Source organism: Tenrec ecaudatus, chromosome 10, assembly GCF_050624435.1.
Source record: "Tenrec ecaudatus isolate mTenEca1 chromosome 10, mTenEca1.hap1, whole genome shotgun sequence".
NCBI classification, from domain to species: domain Eukaryota; kingdom Metazoa; phylum Chordata; class Mammalia; order Afrosoricida; family Tenrecidae; genus Tenrec; species Tenrec ecaudatus.
Genome location: NC_134539.1, coordinates 118,358,404 through 118,386,328, shown reverse-complemented (window position 1 = coordinate 118,386,328; position 27,925 = coordinate 118,358,404). Strand labels below are relative to the sequence as shown.

Genomic DNA, 27,925 nt, shown 5'->3' with positions numbered 1-27,925 from the left:
AGAAGCATTTCTGAGCCGTTTAGAGGGCGGCTGTCCGGTGATAGGCGGTTTAGGGGTGTGAAGATAAAGATAGGCCCACAGAGCATATGGCATATGCAAAGCCTGTTATTGTAGAGATCGGTTGGATTTGTTGAGTGAGGGAGCCAAGTAGCCCACTCCAGATTGCATCCCGTGCAATGAGCATGGAGCCCGCTATTGGGGAACACAGAGGAGGGCATAGTGCTTTACGGGGCTCCACCCAGGAAATCTCCGAGACAGCCAGGTTTGCCCGAGCCTCCCTTAGATCGGAGGTTCTCCACAGCCCTGCACCTTTTAAGCATGCCCTGCCTCGGGGTCATGAGTGCCTATGTGCCCTTCACCACCCTGGCCCCGTGATCAGAAGAGGGTGTAGGTTGGGAGGGCATTGCCACAGTGCTGGCCGACCCCCAGGCTGCCAGGAACCCGTGTCGTCACATATCTGTAGTGTGTTACTGAGGGCTTGTCTTCTTGGGGCACCTACTTGAGGAAAGTGTGGATTTGGGGTGACTCCCCCCATCCCCCACAACCTTGCATGACCTTCTGACTTCTGCCCTGTGTGTGCCCAGGAGGAGCTGCGCCGCCCAGCCAGGAGGAGAACCTGTGTAAGATCTGCATGGACTCTCCCATTGACTGTGTTCTGCTCGAGTGTGGCCACATGGTGACCTGCACCAAGTGTGGCAAGCGCATGAGCGAGTGTCCCATCTGCCGGCAGTACGTCATCCGAGCTGTGCATGTCTTCCGGTCCTGAGGGCTTGCACCGTTTCTTCAGTGCCTTACCAGGACACAGTCAGGGCGTCTGGGCTCAGGGCTGGCCAGCTGGCAGAGGGATGTGCTCCCGGAAGAAAACGCACATTGTCCCTGAGACCAGGCCCAGCGAAGATGCCCGGGCACGCCAGCCTGCCACCCTCGTACTTCTTGGCAGACAGGGCACAGAGAGCCCTGTAGGACTGGTATAGTGGACATGGGCATAAGTCCTTGTTTCCGTGATCTTGGGATGACTGTGGTAACTGATGAACAGAGATTTTTCCAGAACTCAGACTCTGTCGTCTCCCTTCCTCTGAGAACCTAGACACCTTCTCAAGGAGCAGTTCCCCCCCTGCTCCCCTCAGCTGCCCACTGGCCCTCTGGAGGCGCAGGTCTCGGTATTCCACCCATCACACTCGGGCTGATTTATGTCCCCCTGGCTTGCTTTGCTTTAATCCACCTTTGCTAAAGTCTGTGGTTCTATTGCCTGAAATCCAGACCAAAAAGATGTTAGCTGACCAGACCAAGAGTGGTCCTCTATCTTGAGACTTGCACCAGTAAACGTATCACTGGTGAGACACGAATCGCAAGTGCTATTGAAATGTTTTCAAGTTGTTACGACTTCAGGGGCCTGGTGGTGCAGAGCCGCCAGCTGCTTCAAGGGAGACAGACAGGGTGTGGCAGTCGGCTTCTGTGGCTGGCAGCTCCACTATGACCTCTGAAGGGTGACTGAGCTAGATGCTACTTGATGGCAATGTTTATTCTTGGTTTGCTCTTTAAAAAAGAAAACAACTAAAAAACTGGTGGGAAATGAAGCACAGAAGCTGTTGAGCAAAGTCAGCCTTGCTTAGCTAGTTAGGGCTGCTTACGTGCTGCACCTGGTCACTGCTGGTCTCCTGGGAACAACGAAGCACCTGGCTCCACACACGGCTGCTGGGAGATTCCTGCGGTTTGAGGGTGCTGCCGGGCGCCTCCCAGCTGTGTCCTTCCTCTCTAGGGCCCAACCCCCACCCCCTTGTGACCTGCTGCTTCAGAGGAGGAACGGATGCTTACCGCTTCACTTTGACACCTGACCGCCCTTTTCAAATCATAGCAACTCCTTCCCGGGGCCTTTCTAAGCTTGGGATAGGGAGCGACTTACTCCACCTGCTCTTTAGTCTGACTTCACGATGTTCCTGGAGACGCCGGACAGTGCACCTAACAAAGGCTCGAAGGTCCTGAGGGAGGCTGGGTGTGCCGGGAAGTCCCTGCTCTGGTTTCCTTGTCTGGCCTCCTGTGGGGACCAGGCAGGGGAAGGCATTCTCTAGTTCTTGAGGAAGACCCAGTTAATGACTAGAAGACGTTCTGAGCCCACTTCAGTCACGACACCACTGGCGGATCAGAGAGCTTAAGGATGGAGAAGCTTCACTAAGCACAAAACACAGTCAATAAGCAGAGCTGTGTCCTCGCATTGGCAGTGAGTAGACCACACAGCTGTGGCCAGCCCACTGTGCCTCCAAGATCCTTTCCCACTTGAGAGCCAACCCGTTTTGGATGGTGGAAAGCCCTACTAAGGGGGCCCAGTACCCACATGCTATGCTTTTTTCCATCAGCCACTGATCCCCTTGTGGGGCCTAGAGTACTTTTATAAAGTAATTGTTACCTCGCCATCAGATGAAGTCCTGGGTGATTTGACCTGGGTCAGAGCCTTTGTAGGAGTTGGAAAAAGCCACCTCGTGGCTGGACAGTCTTATAGTTTACAATGCTGACCAGTTTAGCAAAGGACCACTCATGGAGCTACTCTGCGAACCCACTGTGAAGCAGGTCTGTACTTACGCACCTCGGCTGGTACTTAGCAATAACTTTGGGGCAGCAGCAGGCGCTCTGCCTGTTCGAGCTTGCTTTCTGGGTTGAGGCCTTTTCTCTCCCTCCTACGCCCCCAATCCTCTACTAGATGGGACCTGAGAACTAACCAGCAACTGGTTAGTAGCCTTGGGAAGACTGTCATTCCTCTGGGAGAACTTGCCTTTAAATGCTGTTTACCTCATTTGGGGAGTTCCCACTTAGTAAATAAAAGAGTCAAGTCCACCATCCTGTTCTAAAATGTACCTTCTTTATTACGTCAAATAAAAGGGAGTTCTAAGATCCCATTCCAAGGACTATCTAACCCAGGTAGAGAACTGAATTTCTCTCCCTGCATCCTGTCCTGCCCCCTCCCTCGTGGAGCCTTGGTCTTAATGAGCACAGGAACATCTAATCTGCAATTATCCCTGGGTTTTGATTGGTTGTTCTGAGACCTCAGCTGAGACTCGTCGTGGAAGACTTGTGGTAGATGCTTGATGTAGTACACTAGAATACAGAATACATGGGATCCAAACTAATAAGCTGTACAGAATTAGTGCTCAAATGTATAAATTTATTGCAATTTTTTGGGATGTGAATGTTACTTCAAGTGGCTTATAGAGATTTTCAGACTGAAAACTTGGGTGTCAAACCAAACCCAAATGTGTATTTTTTTTGTTTAACAGAATTCTGCTTTATAATTTTGTAATAAAGTTCCCATATCAGTAGATGCCTGTTCGGTGGTGTGAGGGTGCCAGGTCTTGATGGTTAGGAGCGACAATCTGGAAGCCACAGGCATGCTCCATGGATGGCACTGTTGGGGGTTTATGCTTGGGCCACATCCCCCAGGCAGGAAATGAGCTGAGTTTGTGTGTGAGAGAGGGGTCAAGGGTCAGCCGGAGACAGCACAACAGCTTCTACCCAAGACACAGGGAGAGGGAGCACCAGGTGGGCTGAGGCACTGCGTGGACTTGGCAGAGCCAAGCTGCCTGTAGAGATCCAGGCAATCGGAGGGCAGCTTCTGGTGACCTCTGTGGTTCAGCTGTCGGGCTGTGGCTCAAAGAAGCTTGGGTGGGTGTGTGCAGGGGCCGGGGAGCCTGTGAGCATCCACACTCGGTTGGACATCTGGCCCACAGCACTGCCCTCACTGCTGTAGGCGGCTGATGGGGGTTTGGTGCCCCATGCCAGCTTTGGCTCAGAGGCAGCCAGTTCTCCAGCCCCTAGGCCGAGAGGCTGTCATTGAAAACATGAACGTTAGACAGTTGCATATACACTGTACCTAACCTCTGGTCAAACAGGTGTCAGAAGACTGGAAGGATGTACACAGGGAGGCTTGTTCCTGGACGGGTCCCCCATGGCGGCCTGACCACCTTTGTCGGGAGGGTACTCCTAGCCCTAATTGCCAGTAAAGAGGGCGGGGCTGGTGGGCCCTTTGGCAGGCGACCACGGGGTGAGCCTTGTTCGGCTGCCCTGTCCAAGTTGCTTGGCTTGAGGCTGGCAAGGGGGGTGGACATTTATGTAGGTCATTGCTCAATGGAGCAGCTGTTGTCTCCACAGAGGATGGAATAAAGAGTGTCTTGAGGCTCAGTACTGAAGCCAGGCTGAAGGGCGTCTCTTAAAACCCAAAGGTCTGGGGCTGGAGTAGGGCCTTCTCTCCACAAACATCCCCCTACCCCCATAGATGAAGTCCAATCAGGTTCAAGTTGGCCTCTGAGCAGGAGCCTCACAGCATATTACCTTGGGTGCACACACTGGCCCCCAGGGAGGCAGAGTCCCTTAACCTCACTGAAGGTCCTTAATCCTGTCTGTTTCAGAGGGACAAACACTTGTTCATAACAAAGCTACAAGGCCACAACAAGCCCTCGAGTGCTGGTCTCACAGGCCCCCCCACAGGGTCTGCCCAACCGTCAGGGAGTTTCCCCGCCTGAGGCTGCGCCCCGGGCTGTTCCACCAGCGCAATGGAGCCTCTGGAGCCTCGGAGAGGTGATGCCACAGCTGTTCCGTTTCAGGGCTGAGACCTGCACCCACTCTGCTGCCCAGAGCAAGTCACTAAGCCCCACGTGCCAACTTTGAACGACAACTTTTGGTTGTGCCAGCCCCCTTTCCATTGTGTATCCAATGGCGATCCTCATAGACAGTGCATGTTTACAAGGTGAATCCCACTGCCCCACAAGTTCTAGTGCATGACGTTCATGCTGCTTCCCCCTCTCCAAATACACTGGCCCAGGAGCCATTCTTGGTCAGCAGGCAGTGCATCTGTTTTGGGGCAAAGACTGGTATTTTTAAATGAGCAGTCTGGGTCTAGGGGATGGAGGGTGGAAGAGTCTCCTAACCCCCAACAACAGCCATTGCTTTCTAATAGCTAACGGATGCTACCCCCCCCCTCCCCACGCTGGAATAGGAGGGCTCAGAGGATCAAGCCATCAGAGTTCGTTTTTCAAACCCTTCATTCCTGGCCCAAGAGCCAGGCTGAATACAGAGTAAGCACAGGACAGTCTGTCCAAGAGAGCTTTAAAATGAGCCTGAGCACAGGGGTGGGGTGGGGTGAAGAGGGGCTTCTGCCAAGGGGACATGGTTAGCACTGACCTAAGAGCAGCACCAACCCAGATCACCAGGGAAAGAACCACCAAGCATTTGAAGGGGAAATGAGCTTATTACTAAGGCGACCAAGTCAGCACCCAGTTGGAACCTCAAAGAGCAATGGAAAAGGTCTCCTTTGGGAGGCCCACCTGAAGCTAGTTCCTGGTCAGAAGGGATGTGAACGACTGCTGGGTGTGAAGAAAGCCCACCCCAGGCAGCTTGGTTCCTCTGGGTCTGTGCAAGCAGCCTGTGAGGGGAGAGGTAACCTGAGAGAGGCCCTGGCTAGCAGGGAGCCACCAGTCTCTGTTTCCGGACACATGCCCAAACCCACTCTTCGGAGACCTGCTGGGCTGCAGGGTGCTTGTCCCGGCCACCCAGGACATGTGTGGCTGAGGTCAGCTCATATTCCTGTACCAGGTCTCCATCGAATGCCACAAAGTAGCGTTTGAGGCGGCTGAAGTTGGGTGTGGAGGAGGGCAGGTAGAGCCGAACCCCGGTGAAGATGTTGGGCAGCACCTGCAGGGGCAGAGGGCCCAGTGGGGTCAGGAGGGCAGGAGACCCTGCCACCTGATGCAGACAGGCACTCCCCCGTATCCCTTCCCTGGGGCTCTCTGGAGATGGGACAGACCCCCTCAGAGCCAATAACCAGCTTCAAGCACTTGCCCAGAACTCAGGGGGTGGGGGCTGAGCCTTGGGCTGGGGACGGGCAGGACCACATTGTTGTGATGTGTCGATCCTTTGGGCTCCTCCAAGATCAGGCTTGGGGAGGTGGTTAGCAATGGACCAAGTCAAAGGCTGAGGGCAAACACCAGGGGAAAGGGATCCCGGGCCAGAAGACAGTGGCCAGGTGTGCCCTGTCCTCGCAGGAGGGGTCTGCTCCCCACCACAAACACATTGCGCACTCTCACACCCAGCTGGGCTTCCACCCCTTTAATGCCACTGTGGCTGGGAGCTGGGCAGATGCAGGGCGGGCTGTCTTATCTCCTGCCTGCGGGCACAGCTCTCCTTCTTTGCTGCGGGCTGGCCAGCCGCCTCTGCAAGGAAAGCAGAGGGCAGAGGGCAGAGGGTGGAGCAGCCGCAGGAAACCAGGGACTTAGCTGATGGCCCGGAGACCCCCTGCTCATCTTCCCAAGTACCCAGACAGAGGGGTTGGGGGTGCAAGGCCAGGTGGCCCTTGTTGCCCTCACCTTGGTTTGATAGGTGGTCTCATCTGGTGCCTTGCGCTTCTTCCCCACCTTCACGGGGAGAGGTTTGGTGTCCACTTTCTCACGGGAATGCTCTGCAGCCAGCCTGTTGCCTGTGGAGAGAAACCAAGATGGCTAAGGGTCAGGCGCTTCTGCCGAGAGAGGGAGTAGCCCTGAGTTCAAAAGGGTTTCCTCCCAGGTCAGGCCTCAGGGTCTACCCTTCAGGTCAGAGCAGATAGCACATCATGCAGGCCATGCCAGGCCACTGGACAGCCACATGACCCCAAGGGCTTAGGGGGGTGCTGCTGCTCCATCCTTGCCTCCCCCAGCCCCGCTCTCACCGCCTCTGCTGCCCGGGCTACTACTCTTCCCTCCTTCGACCTTCTGGGCACTGGCAGAGGGCTTGCTGGGCGGCTTGCGGGCCACGGCGGGCCCCGAGCTGCCCTTCTTCTCCCCACTGCTGCCTCTGGCCGTGGAGCCACCCTCCTCGGAAGCCACCACAGTGAAATCGGCCCTCTCCTTGGACAGCTGGTACAGTTCCTGAGGAGGCAAGGAGAACGCAGGTTAGTGGGAACCGATCCGCCACGACCCAAGGAGGAGCCTAAGCAGCAGGAACCGGATCCGGCTTGTTGAGTGCTGCCCCAAGTGGCTCTGTGTCCTGGGCAATTGGTGCAAAGCTTCCTTTCAGGAAGTGGGCTTCCTGGGAAGCTTCAGGAGTGAGGGGAGTGTGCTCTCCGGGCTGGGCTGCTGGGCGGGCCCTCCTTGGCCTGCGTCAGTGCGATGGAGAAGGGGGCGGTGGGTCACCTTGAGCTGGGGCAGGTTAGTGGCAGATTCCCAGTCCTTATCATCGCGGATGCGTGTGCAGCGAGGGAAGCGGATGGAGATGCCGTCGGCGGTGTGCGCCTCAGACTTGGAGAACTCGGCCCCGGTGATCTCCCACACGGCAGCTTTCTGTCGGGGCAAGCCGGCAGGTTAAGTCCCTGGCTGAAAAAAACCTCCCAACCCCAGCCAGGAGCCCCAGGGAAGGTCAAGACAAGCCACTTAAAGCCCTCTGGGGAGGGGGAGAGGGGTGCATGGCTGGGCCGATCTTCTAGCACAGACCCCATGTGGTTACCACAGTGACATGGGTCACACCCCCCACGCCGGTGTGTGGCAGAACAATCCCAAATCCGGAATCCCAGTCTGGGCTGAGGTGGCTTCTCTGTGGTTACTTTTATGGACTGGTCGAGAAACCTCAGTCGCAGCTGATACCTTGGGGTCGGGGACGATAAAGTCGGGATAATAGATTTTGTTGACTTTCAGCCAGCTGGGGATCTTGCTGGGGTCCTGGAAGAGAAAAGATGCAGACCGGCTGTACCCCCTTGGAGCATGATTCCACTCACCTTTCTTGGCGACAGGCCATGAGATCCGTGCAAAGAGATGGTCTCCCTGCCCCAAGTGCTGTCCCCTCCCCCCAGCGGGCATGTGGGCCACCTGCACCAGGCAGGTGCTGCAAGACTCAGATGCTGGGTCTGCTCCCGGGCAGGGGGACAGCTCTGGGGGAGACAAGGCCATTTGTGGGCGGACTCAGCAGTGATGGCCCACCCCATAGCCAGGCCATCAGGCCGGGCCCTCACCTTGCTGATCTTGACCATGTCCAGCTCCTTCTGCAGGCGTGCCAGCGTGGCGTCATCGTGGCCACCGGCACACTTGGTGACGGTGCACCACTTCTGGCTGTCGGGATCGTAGCATCCCATGAGGAAGATGGACATCATGCCGCCTGGGGGAGGGGGACATGGGCCACATGTTGGGCCCAGAGCCAGCTCCGCCAGGCTGCGTGTCCAGGGCCTGAGCCCGGCATCCGTCAGAGCTCGTTAGCTGTGCAGTTAAGCTGCATCCCCCTGAGCCGAGTTTCCTCGGCAGTGAAACGGGAGGAGGGATGAGTGTGCCCAGCCTGCAGGCCCCAGGGCAGGAGGAGTGGGGATTGAGCTGCATGGTTCCCCAGGGCCGGGGCCCCTTCCACTCGGGGGAGAGCTTTTCTTTGAGCATAAAGCTGTCAGGCATGGCAGAAATGGCTGGCAGGGCATGCCCTTCTGCCACGCTGGCCCTAGGGTCTCCCAAGGCCTCTCCCTCCGGTGTCTCTGACGAAGTGACACTGGTCAGGCTGGGTTGTGTCCTAGAACACAGGATGCAGCAGGTGCTGCTGATGGAAACCCACCCAGTTGATTCCTAGGACCAGCTACTCCTGTGACTGGCTGTGGTGGCAGGTCAAGTCAGTAGAAGAGCAGCCAGGCCCCTAAGCAGAGGCTGCCCAAGAAGGGCTGCCCCAGGACAGGGGGCCATCTAACCTTTGCTCCCTTGCCCATAGAAGGCTCCAAGGACGACTAGGTCAGCTGTGTCGGCCATGGCCCCCTCGTTCAAATAGTCCTTCTTCACTTTCAGCCAGTGCCGCTTCCCAGGCTCGTATGTACCCTAAGGGAAGACATGAGACCCAGGACTGCAACCGAGGCCACACCCGTTAGGGTGTTCCAGAAGACCTCTCAGGTTCCAGGCACTGCCGGACACACACAAGAGCCCCTCCCCCAGATCTAGGGCAGACATGCCCAATGACCAAAGGCTCCCCAAAGACCTGCCCGCCCTCTCCTGGACATGGCTGGAGAGACTGGGTGGAGAGTGGGGCCCGTCTGACAGCCAAGGGCAGGGCCGTACCTTCAAGTCCTTCAGCACCAGCCCTTCCAAGCCCTCCCGGATCACGCGGTTTATCATGTCCGCCAAGTCTGATGCTTTCTGAGAGACAATGGAGGGGGAGGGGGAGTTGAGAGGGTAAAGAGGCGTAGCCATGAGGAAGGGGTTCCCGTCTGCATGTGCAGTTACCACTGTGGACATCTCAACTTGAAAACAAGGGGGAGCTGGGTGGCGTAGGGCCTTGAGAAGACCTAAGACGTCTACCTATCTGGTCCCGTGTGGAAACCCGTAGACCAGCACAGAATCGCCCAGGACCCAACATCCACAGGCCCCGTGAGAGGGAGCAGGACTCAGACCTGCCGGCTCACCGTGACATGCTTCATTTCGGAGAACATGATGCGGTTGGGGATTTCAACCATGTTGTCGTGCAGAAACTTCCGCCGCTCACACAGAGGCCTAGCAGGAACCGGAGAGTTGGGGTCAAGGTCAGACCCCCCACTCCCCCAGTTAAGAGTTCTGAGGGAGGAGCTCACATTATACAATTGCTGCTTCCCAAGGGATCTCTGGGATGGAAGCATCTGGATAAGGGCTCTGGCTGCCTCCGCCTCCCGTTTCTTCCGCAGGCCAAGGGAGAACTGGCCTTGACCCGAGCAGATGCTATCAACCCGGGGCCCACGGGACAAGGACTGGCTCACTCTCCGCCCCTTGCACCAAGCTGTTCCCCTCGTGTTAGCAGGCAGACTGTCAGCAGCCTCTCAGGGGTGATGTCACAGCCGCTCCCTCCCTCTGTGCACAGGGTGTAGGCAGGTCCTCCAGCCTCCCTAAGGTGTCACCACCCAGAGGGTACTCCTCTCCCTGAGCTGAAATACACCCTGTGGGTGCTGCTGGAGAAGGCACCCTCTGAGCTCCAGCGGCCACAGCGGAGGGCCTTCTCTGGACCACGGGTCCCTCTGAGGCCAGCAACGCAGAGAGGTGGGCACAGTGATTGCCTCACTTGGGGATGGGGTGGCGGCGGGTCAGGCTGGCCTGGCAGCTGGGTGCTTGCTCTTTCAGCCGCGCCCCCCACCCCACCCCACAAGGAACAGACCGATTCTGGTAGGCCTCACCTATCCATCAAGCTGACATCGTTGAAGTAAACACAGTCGAAAACAAACAGGCACACGTTAGCGTCTTGGAAGGCAGCTTTCTGTCAGGGTAAACGAGGCTGTAAGCAGATGGGGCAGAGGCAAGCGGGCCGAGGACAAAGGGACGCACCGGCCACCCTGCTGGGCCCTGATAGCACCACGTGGAAAAGCTCCTAAAGGTGCTTGGACAGCCCTGGGGCTCGGGGCTGGCAGCAGTTGTGGCTGCAAGGAAACCACCCAATCAAAAGTTGTTCCCAGTGCCGGCTCCTCGGCGGCAAGATAGGACCCATCTCAGTGGAGGGCAACATCTAGAAACAGCTGTGCGGGGAGAACCCGCCCTCCAGAGAATGGGGGCACCCTCACAGCTCACAGGCACAGGTGCTGCATGCTGGGCTCCGAGCCAGTACCTTGTGCACACCCAGAGTCCCAAAGGGCAGCGGTTTGCCTGTCTTGTTGTCTATCAGGAGCACCTCCGAGTCCAGGATCATGCTGTGGCCGCCGGGGAAAGCCTGCGGGATGTAGTCCTTGAAGTGGGCCACCTGGGGGCAGAAGGGTCCCTTAGCTGAGGACACAAAGCCAGGTGGGCGCAGGAAACCGGGCACGCTGGCCCGAGTGCAGGCACACAGGCCTGCTAAGGAAGGCGGGTGGCTCTCAGAGAGGAATAAACGGGTCTCCGGAGCAGGCATGGTGCACGAGCAGGGCCTTGCCTGAGTGGGTGCTCCAAAAGAGTACCACGGTGCAGGGGTTGCCTCTCCCCTGATAAAGGCAGAGTCCTCGTCCTTGACAGAAAGGGCCGACTGTCACCCAGGCAGCTCTGCCAGCTGAAACTGGCACACGCACCCACTTGCCTTCCAGCCTGAGCCGGGCCTTTGAGAGAAGAGCCAAAGCACTGGAGAGGCAGGGAAGTGAGCGGGTTTGGACAAGGGCCGGCAGACCTTTCTGCCGGGGGAGCAGGAGGCGCCCCTGGAGCATCTGCCCGCAGAACAGCATGCCTGCGCCTCCACTGTCTGTGGTACAGACAATGAGCTGGCCCAACCCACTCACCGATGCCCACAACACGGCCAACTGCTCTGGCCCAGGCCTCCACCACCAGGGAAAGGGCAGCTCTCTACCCACAGAGCCACGTGTTCCTAAGGCCCCCGGGAGCTGAGAGGTACCTAAGGCCTGTGGAGTGTGTTCACACCGTGAGGGCCAGGCCGCTGTCCCCGCTTTTCACAGTGATACCAAATGGCCTAGAACACGCCCCGCAGATGCTTGACAGACATCTGCTCAGAACACCAGTCCTTCAGGTCCTGTGCACACACTGGACACAGACGCCTGCGGGCCAGATCACCTCCCTCGCGCTCAGGGCCCCAAGTTCCCATGGGAGCCACTATCAGGCTCTGTCCTGACTAGCCCAGTTTTGGCTCTTAGCTAGTCCCTGCCGAGCACCCTTGTTAGAAGACTCCAGGAATGATGAAGTGAACAGTCTGTGGACCTGAGCTGCAGCGGTGCTACATCAGTGCAGGCCCGCAGGCAGCGGAGGGGCTGATTACCTTGTGAGGTAGGACGGGCTTGAGGCTGCGGCTGAAGTAGCTGAAGTGGTCCCCGCTCTTGTGCACTTGCACGCGCTCCCCATCGTACTTGATCTCGGAGAACATGCCATTGGGACACTTCTTCATGGCGTACTCGATGGACTTGCAGGCCTCGGCCTGGGGTGGGGGTGGGGGTGGGGAGAAAGCACGGCCTGGAGGCTTGGGGGTGCTTGTCTAGGATGAGTGCTGTTCCCTGGGGGGCCGGGGGCCAGGCCAGTCTGGACAGAGACCAGTTCCTGGGGGCTGCTGTCTCACCCTCGGGCTGGCACTGGAAAAGGAGCTTGCGTTTTGAGGACGCGGAAGGAGGTCTGGTTGAGAACATAAAATGCCAATGGTGTGGCATGTCACTTTCCCCTCAGCATGTTAGGATCTTGCAGGGCCTCTGGGTAATTCAACACACCACGTGTTACTGTAGCTCAGGCGGTATGCAGAGCTAAGCTTAAGGGATACAGGTGACCGCGCGTGGCTGGCAGGGGACAACAGCCAAGGCTTCCTCAGACAGGACATCCCAAATGCCGCCCTGTGTCAGACCATCTGCGTCACCTTACTTCTCCCTGTGGCGGGGCAGGGACACTCAGGAGAGGCTGTGCACTTCTCAGCAGCACAGCATTAGTCAATGGCAGGAGTGAGGCGGAGTCTAGGCTGGACTCTAAAGCCTTAATCACAAAGGCTACCTCTAGGCGGTACAAGAGGAATTCCTAAAGTTTCTGGGAAAATCTCAGTAGCTTTCAATTTTCCCCACAAGTTTGGGAAGCCCTCATATAATCCATGCCAGAAAGACTCATGTGGCTGCTAGGAGCGAGAGCCTGTCACGACCACAGAGCGCCACACCTTCGGGGACTGTACTTTCTAGTAGCTGGTGTGCCTTTGGGAAAGTCCCCAGCGCCTCAAGAGGAAGCCTGGCGGGGTGCCTGAGAGGTAGGGGGTGGGGGTGGGAGGCAACTCCCTTTCTCATCAACTAAGCAGAGGACCAAGATAGCCCCTCAGAGTTGCTCTTTATCCTGCCATTTCTTCGCCTCTCTCCCAGAAGAGGGGTCGGAGTCACCCTGGCTCTGCTGGGGTACCCTTTCCCAGGGTCACTGGGGCTTCTCTGAATTACTTGGTGGCACATCAGCCGGTCAGGGCGGAGGGTGCTGAGAAGCTCTGATGCACACACAGGAAACCAAGGACCACAGAAGCGAAGTCAGCCACGCAGGGCGGTACAGCTTGGTGGTGGCAGAGCTGGGACCAGGGTGCAGGTCAGGTCTTTCCCTCCATCTCAGTCCCCGAGGAAAGGCCCTCTGCGCGGAGCAGCGCTCACCAGCATGGGCTGCACGGGGGTCATGAGTGAGGCCTGGATGCTCAGCGCCCGCCGGCGGCCGGGGTCCTGCTCCACCTCCTGCTCATTGCGCAGGATCCGCTCCACCACATCCTGCAGGTTGCGAGAGGCCTTGAAGGCGTCATAGGCATTGGGGTCCAGGGCGTCTAGCCTGCCGAGAGAGGGGGAGGGCTAAGGAGACAGCAACCACTGCCTCCCAGAGAGCCAGGCTCCCAGGAGATGGGCAGTGGCTGTGCCCCCTCGATGCCACTTTGACCACAGCGGGGTTAGAGTGGGCAAGACACACAGACCACACAGTCGACTCCCTATTGCGAGCAGCTGCTCACCCTCACCCCCCGCAGGGCCAGCCCCTGGGGAGGTCGGGAGCAGCTCTCTCTCGTTCCATGGTGCACAGGGGCAAGTGCAGGGCAACAGACGGAGGCCGTGGGAGGAGCTGGCACTCACACATGTTTTGCACCCGAGTTCATCTTCAGATCGTGTTTGATCAGCCTGATGATGCACTTCAGGTCGTTGGCCGTGCACCTAGGAGAATGAGGCAGTTGGCTTGACCTCTGAAGAACCTGGGCCTCCAACCTCCCTTCCCTAGTGGCTCCCCTACCCAGGCCGGCCCCCACCTGGCGGCGACTTCCTGCAGGGCCTGCTGCTGCTCATCCTCCTTGGTGAGCCGAGAGAGCTGCAGGAGGAACGCGTCCACCTCCTGGATGGTGAGGAGGCTCTTGGCAGCTGGGGGGAAAGACTTGCTCTGCTCAAAGAAGACTCTGACCGTCTCTGACACGTCACCCTGTCTCCAAAACCAAAATGGGCGGCTGCAGCGCCGGGCTGGCCCAGGACGCCCCACTGCCCGGGGCGACGGTGACCCAGGGCTTGCCATCGCTGCTCCTGACCCCAGCTCACGGCTACTGAGGGAATCTAGCCTAGCCCCAGCTCCGGGGATTGGCTGGAGCCAAGACGGGGAACTAGAAGCAATTGAGGGCGGGGCCGGCTGAATTCCTGTTCAAGATTTGAACTCCGACACAGAAATGGACATCCGATAACAGAGGCTTTTGGATGGGACTTTGCCATGGTGCCGTCTGGAATCAGGATGAAGGCAGGGCTGGAGGCTCACCCCGAGTTACCAGGAGGAGAGCCAGATAGATGAGACTGGAGAAGCAGAGGTCCAGAAGGGACAGGGAAGCCCCACACCCGGATGGAGGCCCTGCAGGGCTCACATGTCAGTCCTCAGACCCTCATGAGAGGAACATGCCGCCTCCCCGTCCGCTCCCAACGGAAGCTCGTTCTAAGGGGCTTCAGTTTCCCGAAATGGTGTGCACTCCAACCAAAAGCAGAGGCTGCAGGTGGCTGGCTGGAAAGCCTGCTTTCCCCTCCCCTCCCCTCCGACGGACCTGCTCTAGGTCCCGTGCCATGTCGTCGGCATTGCAGTTGAAAATGCGGCTGAAAAGCTTCACAATCTGCTTGTCGTTCAGGTTGTAAACACTCTTAATGACCCCCGGCAGCAGCAGCTTCACGGTGAGGTACACGTCGCCGTGGAAACCATCTGGAGACATATGAAGAACCCTTCTTGAGAAATGGCCCTTCAGTAAGCCCGCAAATGCCAGGAAGCAGACACTCGACTGAGCGAGCTCTAGGAGGGGGAATTCCACAGTCTTTAATTCTAGTTCCCACGGGAGTCCTGAAGCCCCACGTGCATGACCCGTGGCCCCGGAGTACTGCATCCCTGTGGCCTGACGATGCGCAAGCCCGAGCCAGGGAGTGACTCCTGCTGGATGAGTGTAGCAGACACTCCAGCTGCGCGTGTGGCTGCGACAGTCTAGCCACATGCACGGGAAGGGGCTACGGCACTGTGAGCAGACCTGGCCATGTATGCCGCGACCTGGAAAGGAGCCCTGGTGGTGGAGTGGGTTACTCCTTGGGCTGCGAATCATAAGGTCAGCAGTTCAGAACCACCAGCTGCTCTGCAGGAGAAGATGAGGCTCTCTACTCCCATCAAGATTCAGTCTTAGAAAACCTTAGGGGCTGTTCTACTCTATCCGACAGGGTCCCCATAAGGCGAGGGCACTTGATGGCAGCGAGAGTTTCGTGCATGGTGGAAGGCGCCCTGGTGGTGCCGTGCGTTAAGGATGGCCTGCGAATGGGAAGGGGAGCAGGGCAGGCCCACGACCGCTGCATGGGGCCAGCGTGGACGCAGTGCCACTGGTCGTGGGGGCACAATGGACATGTGGGGCCTCTTGTTCGAAAGGATGGAGCATTTCAAGACAGCAAGCGCAGAGCATTCACCCATCCGGGGCCCGGGGGCTACAAGCTGCCGGCCCACCTCCTGCTGAGCCTTTCCGCAGGAAGTCCTGGATGATCTGGGTCTTCGTATTGTAGCTAGGATTTTCCGCCACCATGGCGCATAACTTCCGAAACTCCCGCAGCAGGCAGTCCTTGTGCTTGGGGTCGCATCGACTGGAGGACAGGCTTGTCTGCAGCGGAGGGCTGGAGAGGGCTTCCCCAGAGTTGTTGGGCTTGGCTGTAGGAGAAAGGCAGAGGAGCCGGGTGACTGGTGCTTCACAGGCGGCTTCCACAAGGGAACCAGCCCCACCAGAGCGCAGGCAGGAAGCGGATTTCCCCACCCTCACAGCGCCGCCGGCCTGGGCTGATCCCCGGCACTCTTCAAGGGAATGTCTCTGAGCAACTTGTCCTCCCACCCCAGGACGCAAATCTCAGCCACCCGGGAATGGGGAGGAAGGGAGGAATCACAGCCATGCCAGATAACAACAGGCCCTTTGCCCTGCAGGCGGGCCTATCGGGAAGATCGGGAGATGCCCTAGTTCACAGGCTCATTTCTGAACAAAGGATGGACTGCCAAGATCGTCTGCCCCCTGGGGCAGCACCCAGGGCCATGTCTGTCCTCTAGGCAGGGCCCGACCACTGTCTGCTCTTTCCCAGTCAGCAAACAGGGCTCTCTTCTCCCGACACCCACAAACAACCATGTCCAACTCTTCAGGGAGATGCACTTCTTTGCGCCGGATACACTGTGGGCATGGGGGCTCGGTGGGGCATGTGCAGCCCACTGCTGCCTGCCTGGCCTCTAAATGATACAGCCCTTATCACTGGACTGGAGGCTGGGTAGGATTTGGGGGTACCAACCCCCCAAGACAATGTGTTCAACTAGGTTGCTCAAAAACTAGGCCACTGTGGTTCTCTCGACTCCTGAGCTCGACCCGAGCCCGGGACCCTTCCAGACGCAGGATGGTCCTACCACTCCCTGGACTGCAGTGTTTCCGTCTCGGACCTACCATTAACCAAAACCAAAAAGCCCCCGAGCTGTCAACAGTCTAGCAATAACCCACCACCTTTGGGCCAACCTGCTAGGTTTTCAAGTAAAATAAAACCCCGCCCAGGCAGGGACCATTTTGGCAAGCTCATCTCTAGCCTCATGCAAACTCTGCAGTTGACGTGGTGGGGCTCGCCACTACGGCTCCACGGGCTGTGCCCACAGGCTCAGAAAGGCGAGGGGGCCTGCTGGGGTTAGCAGTGGTCAGGAGACTGAGCCCTCTGACGTGGGTGAGGCTCTCTCTACCGTCTAGATGGGTCTCTCACAGCAACCTCGGAGCCTGAGGCTTGACTCACTGGCACAGGACTGTCACCCACCATGGAAAACACACGGGTGGTGGAGTGAAACAGGCAAAGAGCAACTCCACAGGGGCCTGCACTTCAGTGCCCTTGCTCAGAGTGGGCCGAGCCAAACACGTGCCAAGGTGAACTGAAGACCGCATGAAGCTGCAGATGGACCAGTCCTCTAGTCCAGACTGTCACCTGTGACGCAAGGCTGACCAACACTCTGGATCTTTCCAATTCCCCAGGAGGCCACATGCCCTAGCTAAGGGTGCCCGGGAAGATAGACAGCAATTCTATATTTTCCATGAAAGAAGCTACACGTGTCTACATGAGCCGGGTGTTTTTGTGCCAACATGGCTCCTATAAGGGTGGAGTGTAGCTTGTCAACTGGTCGCAGTTTAATGACTTCTTTTGAAGGTGCGACCAACATAAATGGCTCTCTGAGGCCAGGTCTCCTCTCTCCCTGGTGGTCCTGGTGGGTGGACCAGCACGCTGCCCGATCTAGCTGCCCTGCCTCGTCACATGTGCTATGCAGTGCTCTGCTCCACCTGGCAGAGCCACCCTGTGGACCACGGTCACCACGCTGTGCTTTTCCACGGCACGACACGGCTGGTGTCCGATGCCCATGGGCTGATTCTGCTCTCCATACACCACAGCTGCAGCCTGCCATTCTCAGCACGCCACCACGAGGCGCCACAAAGGTGCAGAATAGTGAGAGCAGCTCTAAGCCACCTCACCTGAAAAGCCAGAAAATTTCCGGGGATTGGAATTGGTCACAGAGGCGCCTTTCGCTGGAGATGTCACCTGGCCAGTGGTTGTCAGCTTCGCCTGGACCACAGCCTTCTTCTTTGGTGTGCCTGCTGCCTTAGAAGCCAGATCTGTGGGGTCCAAGAGAAAAGAACTTTCTGTGAATGACCCCGAGAAAACCTCCAGCAAGTCTAACCAAGCTACCCGTTTTAGACTTGTGCTTGGAGAGGCCAGGGTGGCTGGTCTCTCTGAGTGGAGGTTGCTGGAGATAAGAGTATTGAGGCAGTAGACGGACTGGTTCCAGGGACAGAAGAACCAGCTACCATTTGCTTCTATGAGTGACTGAGTTTTTTGTCAACATACCTCACTTTTAAGTCTCCAGAAGAGACTGGTTTCTAGGAAATCAGAAATCACTTCTCGACAAATACACATGGGGACCTCACTTTGCTGGAATTGGATCCAGTTATGGATGAACAAGAAAGCACAATGAAGATGATCCCTGAAAACGGCTTCCGCAGAGGCCAGACAACTTCGCTGAGCCATGGGGCAGCTCCACTCAGTCTTGTACATTTCTTCCTCTGCAAGAGCCTTGGGTCAAGACGTTACAAGGGCTGGAGCCACTGGCGAAAACTGAGAAGGGGGCTTGGGGCAAGCCAGCGCTGGAGAATGGAATAGAAGGGAAGGAGGATTTTCTTTGAATCCTGTTAGTCTTTTTTCCACTCAAAGCTCCAGGGTAGCTGTCCATTTTTATAGCCACTGTTAACAAGTCCTCTTATGGTGACCAGAATGACACTGAACTGAAAACATACACATCACTCTGCAGATAGGGACACTGAAATCACCAAGAATTAACTGGGTTTGAAAGGCATTGGTTAAAAGCTCCAGATTTCTCAAGTACTCCCTCAATGCAAGAACACTTTGTTCTATTAAATTGGCATTCACGATGCTCACCTTCCCTACACGATCACTGAAGACAAAGCAGGTGCATAAACAAATGTGGTGAAGAAAGCTGATGGTGCCCAGCTATCAAAAGATATAGCATCTGAGGTCTTAAAGGCTTGAAGATAAACAAGCGGCCATCTGGCTGAGCTGCAAAAAGCCCACATGGAAGAAGCACACCAGCCTGTGTGATCATGAGGTGTTGATAGGATCAGGTATCAGGCATCTAAGACCCAAAACAAAAAATCATATGATTGTGAATGAGGGGAGTGCGGAGTGGAGACCCAAAGCCCATCTGTAGGCAATTAGACATCCCCTTAGAGAAGGGTCGCGGGGAGATGAGCCAGTCAGGGTGCAGTATAGCAACGATGAAACATACAACTTTCCTCTATCATGACTCCTATTCTATCTTACAATTCTGGCTAGACCAGAGCATGTACACGGGTACAGATAAGAGCTGGAAACACAGGGAATGCAGGACAGCCCCTCAGGATCAATACTGAGAGTAGCGATACCAGGAAGGTAAGGGGAAGGTGGGGGGAGAAAGTGTGAACCAATCACAACGATCTTCTACATATAACCCCCTCCCTGGGGACGGACAACAGAAAAGTGGGTAAAGGGAGACACGGGTCAGTGTAAGACATGAAAAATAATAATTTATAAATTATCAAGGGTTTGTGAGGAAGGATGTGGGAGGAAGGGAAAAATGAGCTGATACCAAGGGCTCAAGTAGAAAGAAAATGTTTTGAAAATGACGATGGCAAAAAAAAAAAATGATGGTGGCAACAAATGTACAAATGTGCTTGATCCGATGGATGGATGGACTGTGGTAAGAGTTGTATGAGCCGCCAATACAATGCTTATTAAAAATAAAGCTCTAGGTTTCTAAGGTGTGTGTATCTATGAATAGAAGTGTTGCAACTAGGATCCCCTTTCATACAGACACAGGGTCATTGCAAACACGTGTGCCAACGTATCTGTGGCAGCACTGGATGGCTGCAGAGACAAAAGTCAAAAAGATAACTTTTTGTGTGTGCCGTGGAAAAAAATGATTTCAACGTCAGGGCTAATATCCATTTTTTTACTAAAACTCAAGTGGACATGTCTCCAAATCACTGAAGCTTGGCAACAAGTTTACAAAAAAGCGGTTCCAAAGAAAACAAGGGTTTCTTTAGATGGACCGGGATTTTAAAGAAGGTCGGGAAGCCCTCAAAGTTGAGCCACGACACCGACCTCAAAGAGTGAGGAGGGTGGGCAGAGTCCAGAGAGCAGCGGGAAGCGACCTCAGAGGTGCTCCTGACACTGGGATCTCATGAGGCGCGACCGTCTCAGGTTGCTGGGGACTGAGGGACACCCAAAGCACTGTGAGGTCACCAGCTCACAGGACTGACCTTTCCATCAGTCTTCTGAAAAGCGAGAGCAGAGCGCAGTTTGCTGATGGCCTGGAGGAAATCTTACATGGGGTGAGACTTGGATTTCCTAATACAATCCAGAGGGCAAGGGCCTATGGAAACGGGCTTCTGGGAGGACCGATGGGCCCGCTCACTGCAAGGCCACATTGCAAGGCAGTGGCGAGGTCAAATGTATGTGTTTTCAGGGATCTGCTTGAGAGAGTTTTTCAAAGGACACAGGACGATGATCTCAGGGACTTACGATGAAGAAATTTTAAGAAAACCTAAAAGTGCACCAGCAGGGGGAGGGGGGAAAGACCAAGAAACCTGTTTTGAGGACCATTTTTCTGACACAATGCACCTGATTTTTCCTCAAGCGTCTCACCGGGAAGCCTTACCTCATCTACCCTGCAGCCCAGTATGCTGTATTGAGTGTGTATGTATTGTTTGAGGGGCTTCCGAAAGTTTATGGAAATATTCCATTACATCTCAATTCAATTTTTCCACAACCTTTCTGCAGCCCCATGTGCATTTATGTCTATACGTGTGCATCATTTTCCTAGCTCTGTTAATAAAGCTTAGACGCAACGACAACCAAACGGTAACAGGACCGCTAGTGCCCACATTTGGCCTCCAAAGTCACTGCCCCCAACAGGAGCCGGGGCACCTGAGAGTTACGGCTGATCCCTGGGCTGTGGCAGAATGTACGCAAGACAAACCCAGAACATCTTCTGCAAGATGGCCAGGAAGTGCTTCCAGTTATGTAAAAGAAAATGAGAAAGACCTGTCACAAGGACATCAAGAATGGAAGGAGAGCAGCAGGAGGCAGTGTGTGGAAGAGCTCCACAGTAAGGCAGCACACTACGACTTGTTCGTCAAGGGAACAAGAGTGGAGAGTACTCTATGCTTAGGAAACGCCAGAGCCATAGAAGAAAAAGAAAGACTCCGGGAATGTTCCAGGTTAAAGAGTGGCCGGATGGCTGGCCCCACTATGAGACATGATGCCCCTCAGTGACTAAGGGCAATACAGGGGACAGCACAGGAGACACAGTGTGGGAATTGCACCTGACCTGATCCCACCAGACCCAGGCAAAGCACTGGGGGAGTGCAGCAGAACAGCAAGGGAATGGAGTGGCAAGGTCCCCAGGGAATGCTGAAAGTGGACTTTGGGGCCAGGGCGTGGTGCCCCAACAGACTGGACTGGAAAACGCTCCTAAGGGCCAGCAAACGATCCCTGAACTAACTACAAGCTCTTATTTCTTGATGTGTTTTCTTTTGTTCTTTGTCAGTGGTTTGTTTTTGTTGCTTTGTTGTCTGGTTGTATACTGTTGCTTTGTTTTCCTTGGTCTTGTTTTCGTGCATGTTAGTGTCTCCACAGGTCTATCAAATTTAAGACAGGCTGGATGAACTATCTGGAGGAAAAACAACAGGACCGACAGTTCCGGGGGGACTTAGGGTGGGGGAAGTGGGGGGGGGTTAAGGAAGTGGTGTTAACAAACACAGGGACAAGGGAACAACATGGGACCCAAAATGGTAGTGAGGGGGGAGTGACAGGCCTGGTAAGGAATGATCAAGGGTAAGGTTACGTAAAGAAGAGGTATAGCTGTAACCCAGGTGGGGACAGAGCATGGTGGTGGGGCAGGAGGAAAGTCAAGGGAGATGGAGGAAAGAGCTAGGAGTCAAAGGGCATTTATGGAGGTCTAGACAAAGACATGTACATGCAAATATATATAGGAGGATGGGGAAATAGATCTAAGTGTCTATATTTATAGGTTAAGTATTAAGGTGGCGGAAGGACCTTGGGCCTCTCTCTACTCAAGAACTCCCTCAATGCACGAATACTTTCATTAAATTGGCACTCTACGATGCTCACCCTCCCAACACAACTGCTGAAGCCAAAGCGGGTGAACAAATAAATGTGGTGAAGAAAGCTGATGGTGCCCGGCTATCAAAAGAGATAGTGTCTGAGGTCTTAAAGGCTTGAAGGTGAACAAGCGGCCATCTAGCACAGAAGTAACAAAGCCCACACGGAAGAAGCACATCAGCCTGTGCGATCACGAGGTGCCAAAGGGACCAGGTATAAGGCATCATGCCAAAAGAAAAAAAAAAAAATATATATATATATATAAATATATATACACCATAGTGAATGAAGGGGGAAGTGCAGAGTGGAGACCCAAAGCCCATTTGTCGGCCACTAGAGATCCCCTCACAGAGGGGTTTAGGAGAGGAGATGGGTCAGTCAGGGTGCGAGGTAGTACCGATGAAGAACCCAGCTTTCCCCCAGATCCTGGATGCTTCCTCCCCCCAATTACCATGATCAAAATTCTACCTTGCAGGACTAGATAGGGCAGAGGTTGTACACTGGTGCATATGGGGGCTGGAGGCACAGGGACTCCAGGGTGGACGATACCTTCAGGACCAGGGGTGTGAGGGGCGATGCTGGGAGAGTGTAGGGTGAGTGGGTTGGAAAGGGTGAACCGATTACAAGGATCCACATGTGACCTCTTCCCTGGGAGAGGGACAGCAGAGAAGGGGGGAAGGGAGACTCCGGATAGGGCAAGATATGACAAAATAACAATCTATAAATTATCAAGGGCTCATGAAGGAGGGGGGAGCGGGGAAGGAGGGAAAAAAATAAAGAAGACCTGATGCAAAGGGCTTAAGTGGAGAGCAAATGCTTTGAGAGTGATTAGGGCAAAGAATGTACGGATGTGCTTTATACAATTGATGTATGTGTATGTATGGATTGTGATAAGAGTTGTATGAGCCCCTAAAATGTAAAAGAGTTGTATGAGCCCCTAAAATGTAAAAAAAAAAAGAGTGGCCGGAGAGACACGAGCACTACATGGAGCACCTGATCTCATATTGGGATGTTGCCCCAGAGGGGAAAGGTGCTTTTAGAGGTAGTATCTGCTGAACTGAAACAGCTGCAAGGCAGACAGTAAAATGAACAGCAATAGCAAATATACTGAAGGTGACAACTACTTGAAAGCAACACACAAGGGCTATTACGTACACTGAAGCGCTTGAAGGTACAGAGGCCACGACGTACGCAAGTTACTCTCACATGGGGCAGGGGTCAGTGTGCTTGTGTGTGTGTGATAAAGAACAGAAGGTAACCTACTAACAAGAGGGGAATCAGGGCAAAGAGCCTCAGAGTGTTCTTTGTACTAGTTTGACTCTTGCAACTTATCCAGGAGTTTGAAATGATTTCCACACAAAAATGTTTCTGAAATAGAGGACAACAACTGGCTTCTTTCTCTTCCCTGGCCCCCGCGGCCCCCACCCTACCTGCAATGTGCTGGGTTATCTGCGCCTTCTCATTGTCTTCTAGCTCTTCCCAGCCTTCCAGCTCGGTGAGGTCCTCAATTTTTTTCGTCGTGGCCCGGGCCCGCTCCAGTTTCTCGAACATGCATTTAATGTGGTACCACTCTTTCATGTCGCCGCCGGACTCGGAAAAGGGATTGGGCACCACTTTGCCAATTCGGCAAATGCCCTTTACAATCTTTTCCTTGCATTTTTTGCAGCCAGCTGTGCCCCGTTTGGCATAGTCCACGCAGAACCTCTGCTCAGCCATCTCCTTGGGGCCACTACAGAGTCCCACATGCGACCCTGGTGAGAAAACAAGGCAGGCGGCACGTGGTCTGAGAGGTCGTGGCTGCAGCCCAGGCGCAGGCTTGTTCCTCGGGAGGAGACCGGTTTCTGGACACTGGCTGGACTGTCTTATGTCGGGCCACTGGGGCTGCCCTGTGAACTGGCACAGTTCTTTTCGGAGCAGGGCACGGAGGGTTTGCAGGAAGGTGGTCCTGAAAGCCAAGTTCATATAGCTGCAGGAGAGAGTGAAAGGCCAGAAATAAGATGAAAAACGAGAAGCCAGCAAGGCATCCTGTTTCCTCAAAGAAGTTCAGTTAGGCCTTTCCAACTCAGGCTGCCTACTCAAACGCTCCCCGAAGTCACAGAGGTATACGATTCTCCACAGGCTGAGGACACATTCCAGCACCGAAACCCACTTCTCAAGAGAGTGCTCAATTATCCAATGGACAGGAGAAATGTGACTTACTAGTCATAAAAATGGATGTAGATTCTCAGCTCAGGAGCATGTCCGATACTCACTGTGGATGATCATGAGGTTTTTAATGTGGAGGACAAGGCACATGCTACCCTCAGAACGCCACTGAGTCATTGGAGACGGATTTGTGATTTAATCAGAAACCTTAATTTTGAGAGGCAACTGGCAGAGCTTGCACATCGACTGCCTGGGTTCAAATCCTACCTGTGCACCTTGGTGGGTCATTTAACTTCAGTTTTAGTTCCTCAGTTTCCAACTGTGTCCAGTATGGGTAGTAGTAGGGCATTATTTGAGGTATTATCTCACAGGTGAACTCCTTGTAAGAGATCTGGGTACACAGCAGGGCTCAATAACAAGACCAGCACCTCTAAGCCTTGGCACCCCACGACGTGCCATTATATGAGTTTACAACTCGGCACCTGACATGGGGATACTCTGGCACAGGGAGCGAAAGAACCAGAGGCACTAAAGTCATTCCTTGTGGAAACAGGGATCACATCTAATGGTATGCCCACCCTTCACAGATGGTCTCTATTTCCCAATGCATCTTTGTAATGGTACTTTTAATAGCATGGGGGAGTGTTTTCAGTTTGCCCAGACTTCAAAGTGAACCTGAGCTGTACTGTGAGGAGGAGGAAGCTTCTGCTTACCGCAGGGCAACGGTGCAGAAGAAAGCCAGCTCGCTTTGGAAGCAGGGGGTCTTGGGAGGTCACACCTGATCCCACTAGTTCCCCAGCTGCCGTGGAGCCGACTCGAGTGTTACAGCCCCGCCCTCCAGAACCTTTGAAGGCTGAATTTTTAGAAGCAGGTCTCCACGCTTTTGCTTTTCTTGCAAGGTGCCTCCCAACTGCTCGCCTTTCAGTAAGCCAAGAGGCTGGCACCCGCGGGCTCAATACAGGTGTGACGCATTCAAGGCTGGCACCACCCAGATCTCAAGTCTGATCATCTCCTCTCCCGAGAAATCCCTTCATGGGTTTGACTCTCACTTTCTGTCGCTTTTTTCCAATAAGGAAGGAAAGCCTCCTTCACAAGGCGGTTGGGGCAATGAGGAGTCCATGGAAGGGCGGCAGGGGCTTTCAAACTCCCAGAGCAAGTACACAAAACGTGCCGACTTGCAAGCGTACTTTTGGGGGCGAGGAGGCCCATCACTTTGATGCGCCCCACCGGGCGATCTCTATAATCCGCCCAAGGAGGCAGAGTCAACTGGGTGGACGCGCGGCCAGGCGCTCAGAGTGGGACAGCTCCCTTTGCAGCGCCATCGAGGAATCCGCCACGTCCCCCGCCCCTCGCCGAGGGAGAAGTCCGAGGGCGGCATCTGCACCCTGCCCCGAGCACAAAGGCGCTTCGATGGGGGAGCCCGTCCGTCCCACGCTCGAAATGGCCGCAGCGCAGCGCTGCATCCAAGGAGCCCCAAAGGACCAGCCCCGCGCCTGCACGTGGGCCGGGCCCGGCCGGTGAGCGACGCTGGGCAGGGAGCGAAGGCCCTGCCCGCTGCGCGTCCCGAGAGCGGCCTGGGCCTACGCGGGGTGGGTCCTCTCGGGGTCGCGGCCGACGGGCGGCAGGCTGAGGGGGCCGGGCTCGGAGGCGCCCCCGAACATCAGCCCCGGAGGAGGAGGAGGAGGAGGGGGAGTCCCCCCGAGCGCTGATCCCGGGGGGCCCCGGGGTCCCGGGTGGCTGAGGCGAGGAGGCTACCTCCCGGGGGCCGCCACGTCACGGAGGGTGTGCCCCGGGGCTCAGCGGGCGGGGGAGCCGCCGAGGGGGGCAGAACGCGGGCCGCGCCGAGGTTGGGGCCCCCGGCCTGCCGCCCTCCCCACGGCCGGGCCCGCCCCGCCGCCCCTCACCTGCTCTCCCGGCTGCGGCCCACGCGGCAGGCCTCACGGTGACCCGGCGACCACGGGCCGCACGCAGCGCACGACGGTTGCAGCGCCTGTCTCTTTAAATCCGGGTCCTTGGGCGGGCGGGCTGCGCGCAGACGCAAACGCGCAGGCCCGGGCTGCGCGGCTTGACTCCGCCCCCCGCCTGCCGCGTGGCCAGTGGGCAGCGCGCGCCTCGGGCGGCTCCCGTCTCCGCTGGGGGCGGGGGGAGGGCGGGCCTCCCGGGCCTCCGGGTCTGCGCTCGCCGCGCCCGGGAGCGGAGATGGAGGTGCGGCTGTGCGCCCTAGAAGACCCCGACCTGGTCTCCCGAGCATGCCCCTTCCCCTTGTGGGCTAGAGATGACCTAGTTGCAAGCGGGGAAACGACGGCGTAATGCTCTTGGGAGGTCGAGGGCGCGTCTCTTAGCCAATTTCTCCATTTGCTCTGCCTTGCGTCCTGCATGGAGGGACACGGGCCTTCGTGCCGCTTAGGAAACTGGCAGGGGCAATTCTCCCCTGTCCTTTGCCAGTGAGTTTGCTGTGAGTTTGTGTTCCGCATAGTGCCTAGCATGTAGTAAGAACACGATGAATTAAAAAGGTGTAAACGTGTGTCATGCAGAACATATACTCGGTTTTTGCTTCGAAAGAAAGTAACTTTATTCTAATTCACAAACATGAACTCACAGACTTGTGTCCGGCTCCACACCCGGCATCCTCCCAGGACCGTGAGAACACCCTCTCCCACAGAGATTCCGAAGCGCGGCCGCTGTTAGAGACGGTGCCTGCTGGGACACTTTCCTCTCACTACCCATTACACGTTTACGTAAACTTGGTCGTGAGAGCCTACTTTCCATGTCTTCCCCGTGAACTCCTCAATTTCGCCACCCATTTGCAAATCTGCGCTGCTTCAGCACCTCGCTGGAACCCTCGGCACGCTGAAGACGCCCTGGTTCTGCGGGCATTGCCCAAACCGTCTCGGCTCTCAGTGGCAAGGGCCGACCTGCCGCTGCTGCCCGTTTGCGGGCCGGACTCCGTGGGGGTCGGCTGTGATGGACACCCGAGTCACCGCACCTGTCCGCGCGGGCGAGCTGCAGGGGAAGCTACCGCGGGTGGTGGCGCAGCCGCTGGTTGGCTCCTCCCAGGCTCCGGGCTGTCGGGAGGGACCTTGCCGGAGGTGTGGCTGCGCACTGGGGGTTGCAGCTTGTACATTTACTGCGCCAGGCGGACTCGCCTAACTGCTGGATGTGCCAACGCTGAGAAGGGAGGCTACATAGAGTGCAATCTCTCCTTTGAACTTTCACTCAATCCTCATTTCCCTGTCTAGTTAATCTCCTACTCACAACGACCTTGGAGGACGTACCGTGTAGAGCCCCTCACTGGGGTTACAAGGCTGTATTCTTATATTATTCATCAGTTTATTAGGGGTCCATTAGTCAATCGTATTAAGCACACTTGTGCATAATGTTGCCATCATCATTCTCAAAACATTTTCTTTCTACTTGAGGCCTTGGTATCAGCTCCTCTTTTTTCCCCAACCTCCCACCCTTGTGAATCCTTGATCAATGATATATTTTTCTTGTTATTTCATATCATACATCATCCGTCCATTGTCTCACTTCATCCACATTTGTTATTCATCCCCCTGAGGGGGTGGGCTCTATATGTCCAACTTTGTGATGGGTTACCCCCCCCCAAATCATCCCCCGATCCTTATGATATTGCTACTCCCACTACTGCTCCTGAGGGGTTTATCTGTCCTGAGTTCCGTGTGTTGAGAGCTCTTATCTGTACCAATGTGTGTACTGTGGTCTAGCCGGATTTGTAAGGTAGAACTGGGTCATGGTAGTGGGGGGAGGAGGCATTCAGGAACTAGAGGAATGATGTGTGTTAAGTTGGTGCTATGCTGCATCCTGGTTGAATGGTCCCTTTCTTGTAACCCTTCTGTGGGGGGCATGCCCCGTTGTCTACAGATGGGCTTTGGGTCTCCACTTCAAGCCCCCTCATTCTCATTAATATAATTATTTGTTTGGGATCTTTTGATACCTGATCCCATTGACACCTCATGATCACACAGGCTGGTTGGTGTTCTTCTTCTAAGTAGGTTTAGTTGCTTTCCTGCTAGATAACTTAAGCCTTTAAGACGCCAGATGCTGTAATTTTTTATAGCAAGGCACCATCAGCTTTCTTCTCCATATTTGCTTATGCACCCACTTTGTCTTCAGTGGTTGTGTCCGGGAAGGTGAGTATCACAGAGTGTCAAGGCTGTAGTCTTCATGGGAGCTGACTGTCACCGCTTT

The 27,925-nt window shown here is 55.6% G+C and overlaps 2 protein-coding genes across 6 annotated transcripts in view; one reads left to right on the top strand and one right to left on the bottom strand.

The window, feature by feature from the left end:
• Positions 1–3,324, top strand: part of RFFL (ring finger and FYVE like domain containing E3 ubiquitin protein ligase) — an 86,905-nt gene extending 83,581 nt beyond the window's left edge. For all 3 annotated transcript variants that reach the window (XM_075561398.1, XM_075561399.1, XM_075561400.1), the window contains one exon: positions 585–3,324. In XM_075561398.1, the coding sequence (XP_075417513.1) occupies positions 585–766 (182 nt within the window). In that variant the 3' untranslated portion in view covers positions 767–3,324. The remainder of the gene's footprint in view (positions 1–584) is intronic.
• Positions 2,839–25,733, bottom strand: LIG3 (DNA ligase 3). Of its 3 annotated transcripts, none has more exons than XM_075561395.1 (20): positions 25,618–25,733; positions 22,999–23,534; positions 17,365–17,505; positions 15,339–15,536; positions 14,410–14,561; positions 13,642–13,808; positions 13,472–13,549; positions 13,010–13,178; positions 11,671–11,826; positions 10,543–10,674; positions 10,118–10,197; positions 9,380–9,467; positions 9,036–9,113; positions 8,675–8,798; positions 7,964–8,106; positions 7,599–7,673; positions 7,152–7,298; positions 6,689–6,887; positions 6,351–6,460; positions 2,839–5,679 (listed from the first exon to the last, which is right to left on the bottom strand). In XM_075561395.1, the coding sequence occupies exons 2-20, from the start codon at positions 23,528–23,530 to the stop codon at positions 5,446–5,448; spliced, it is 3,003 nt and encodes a 1,000-aa protein (XP_075417510.1). In that variant the 5' UTR covers positions 23,531–23,534; positions 25,618–25,733; the 3' UTR covers positions 2,839–5,445. The 3 variants fall into 3 exon arrangements, with proteins under 3 accessions (XP_075417510.1, XP_075417511.1, XP_075417512.1); XM_075561396.1 differs by lacking the exon at positions 25,618–25,733 and adding an exon at positions 24,427–25,461; XM_075561397.1 differs by lacking the exon at positions 2,839–5,679 and adding an exon at positions 5,752–6,197.
• Between the last annotated feature and the right edge of the window lie 2,192 nt (positions 25,734–27,925).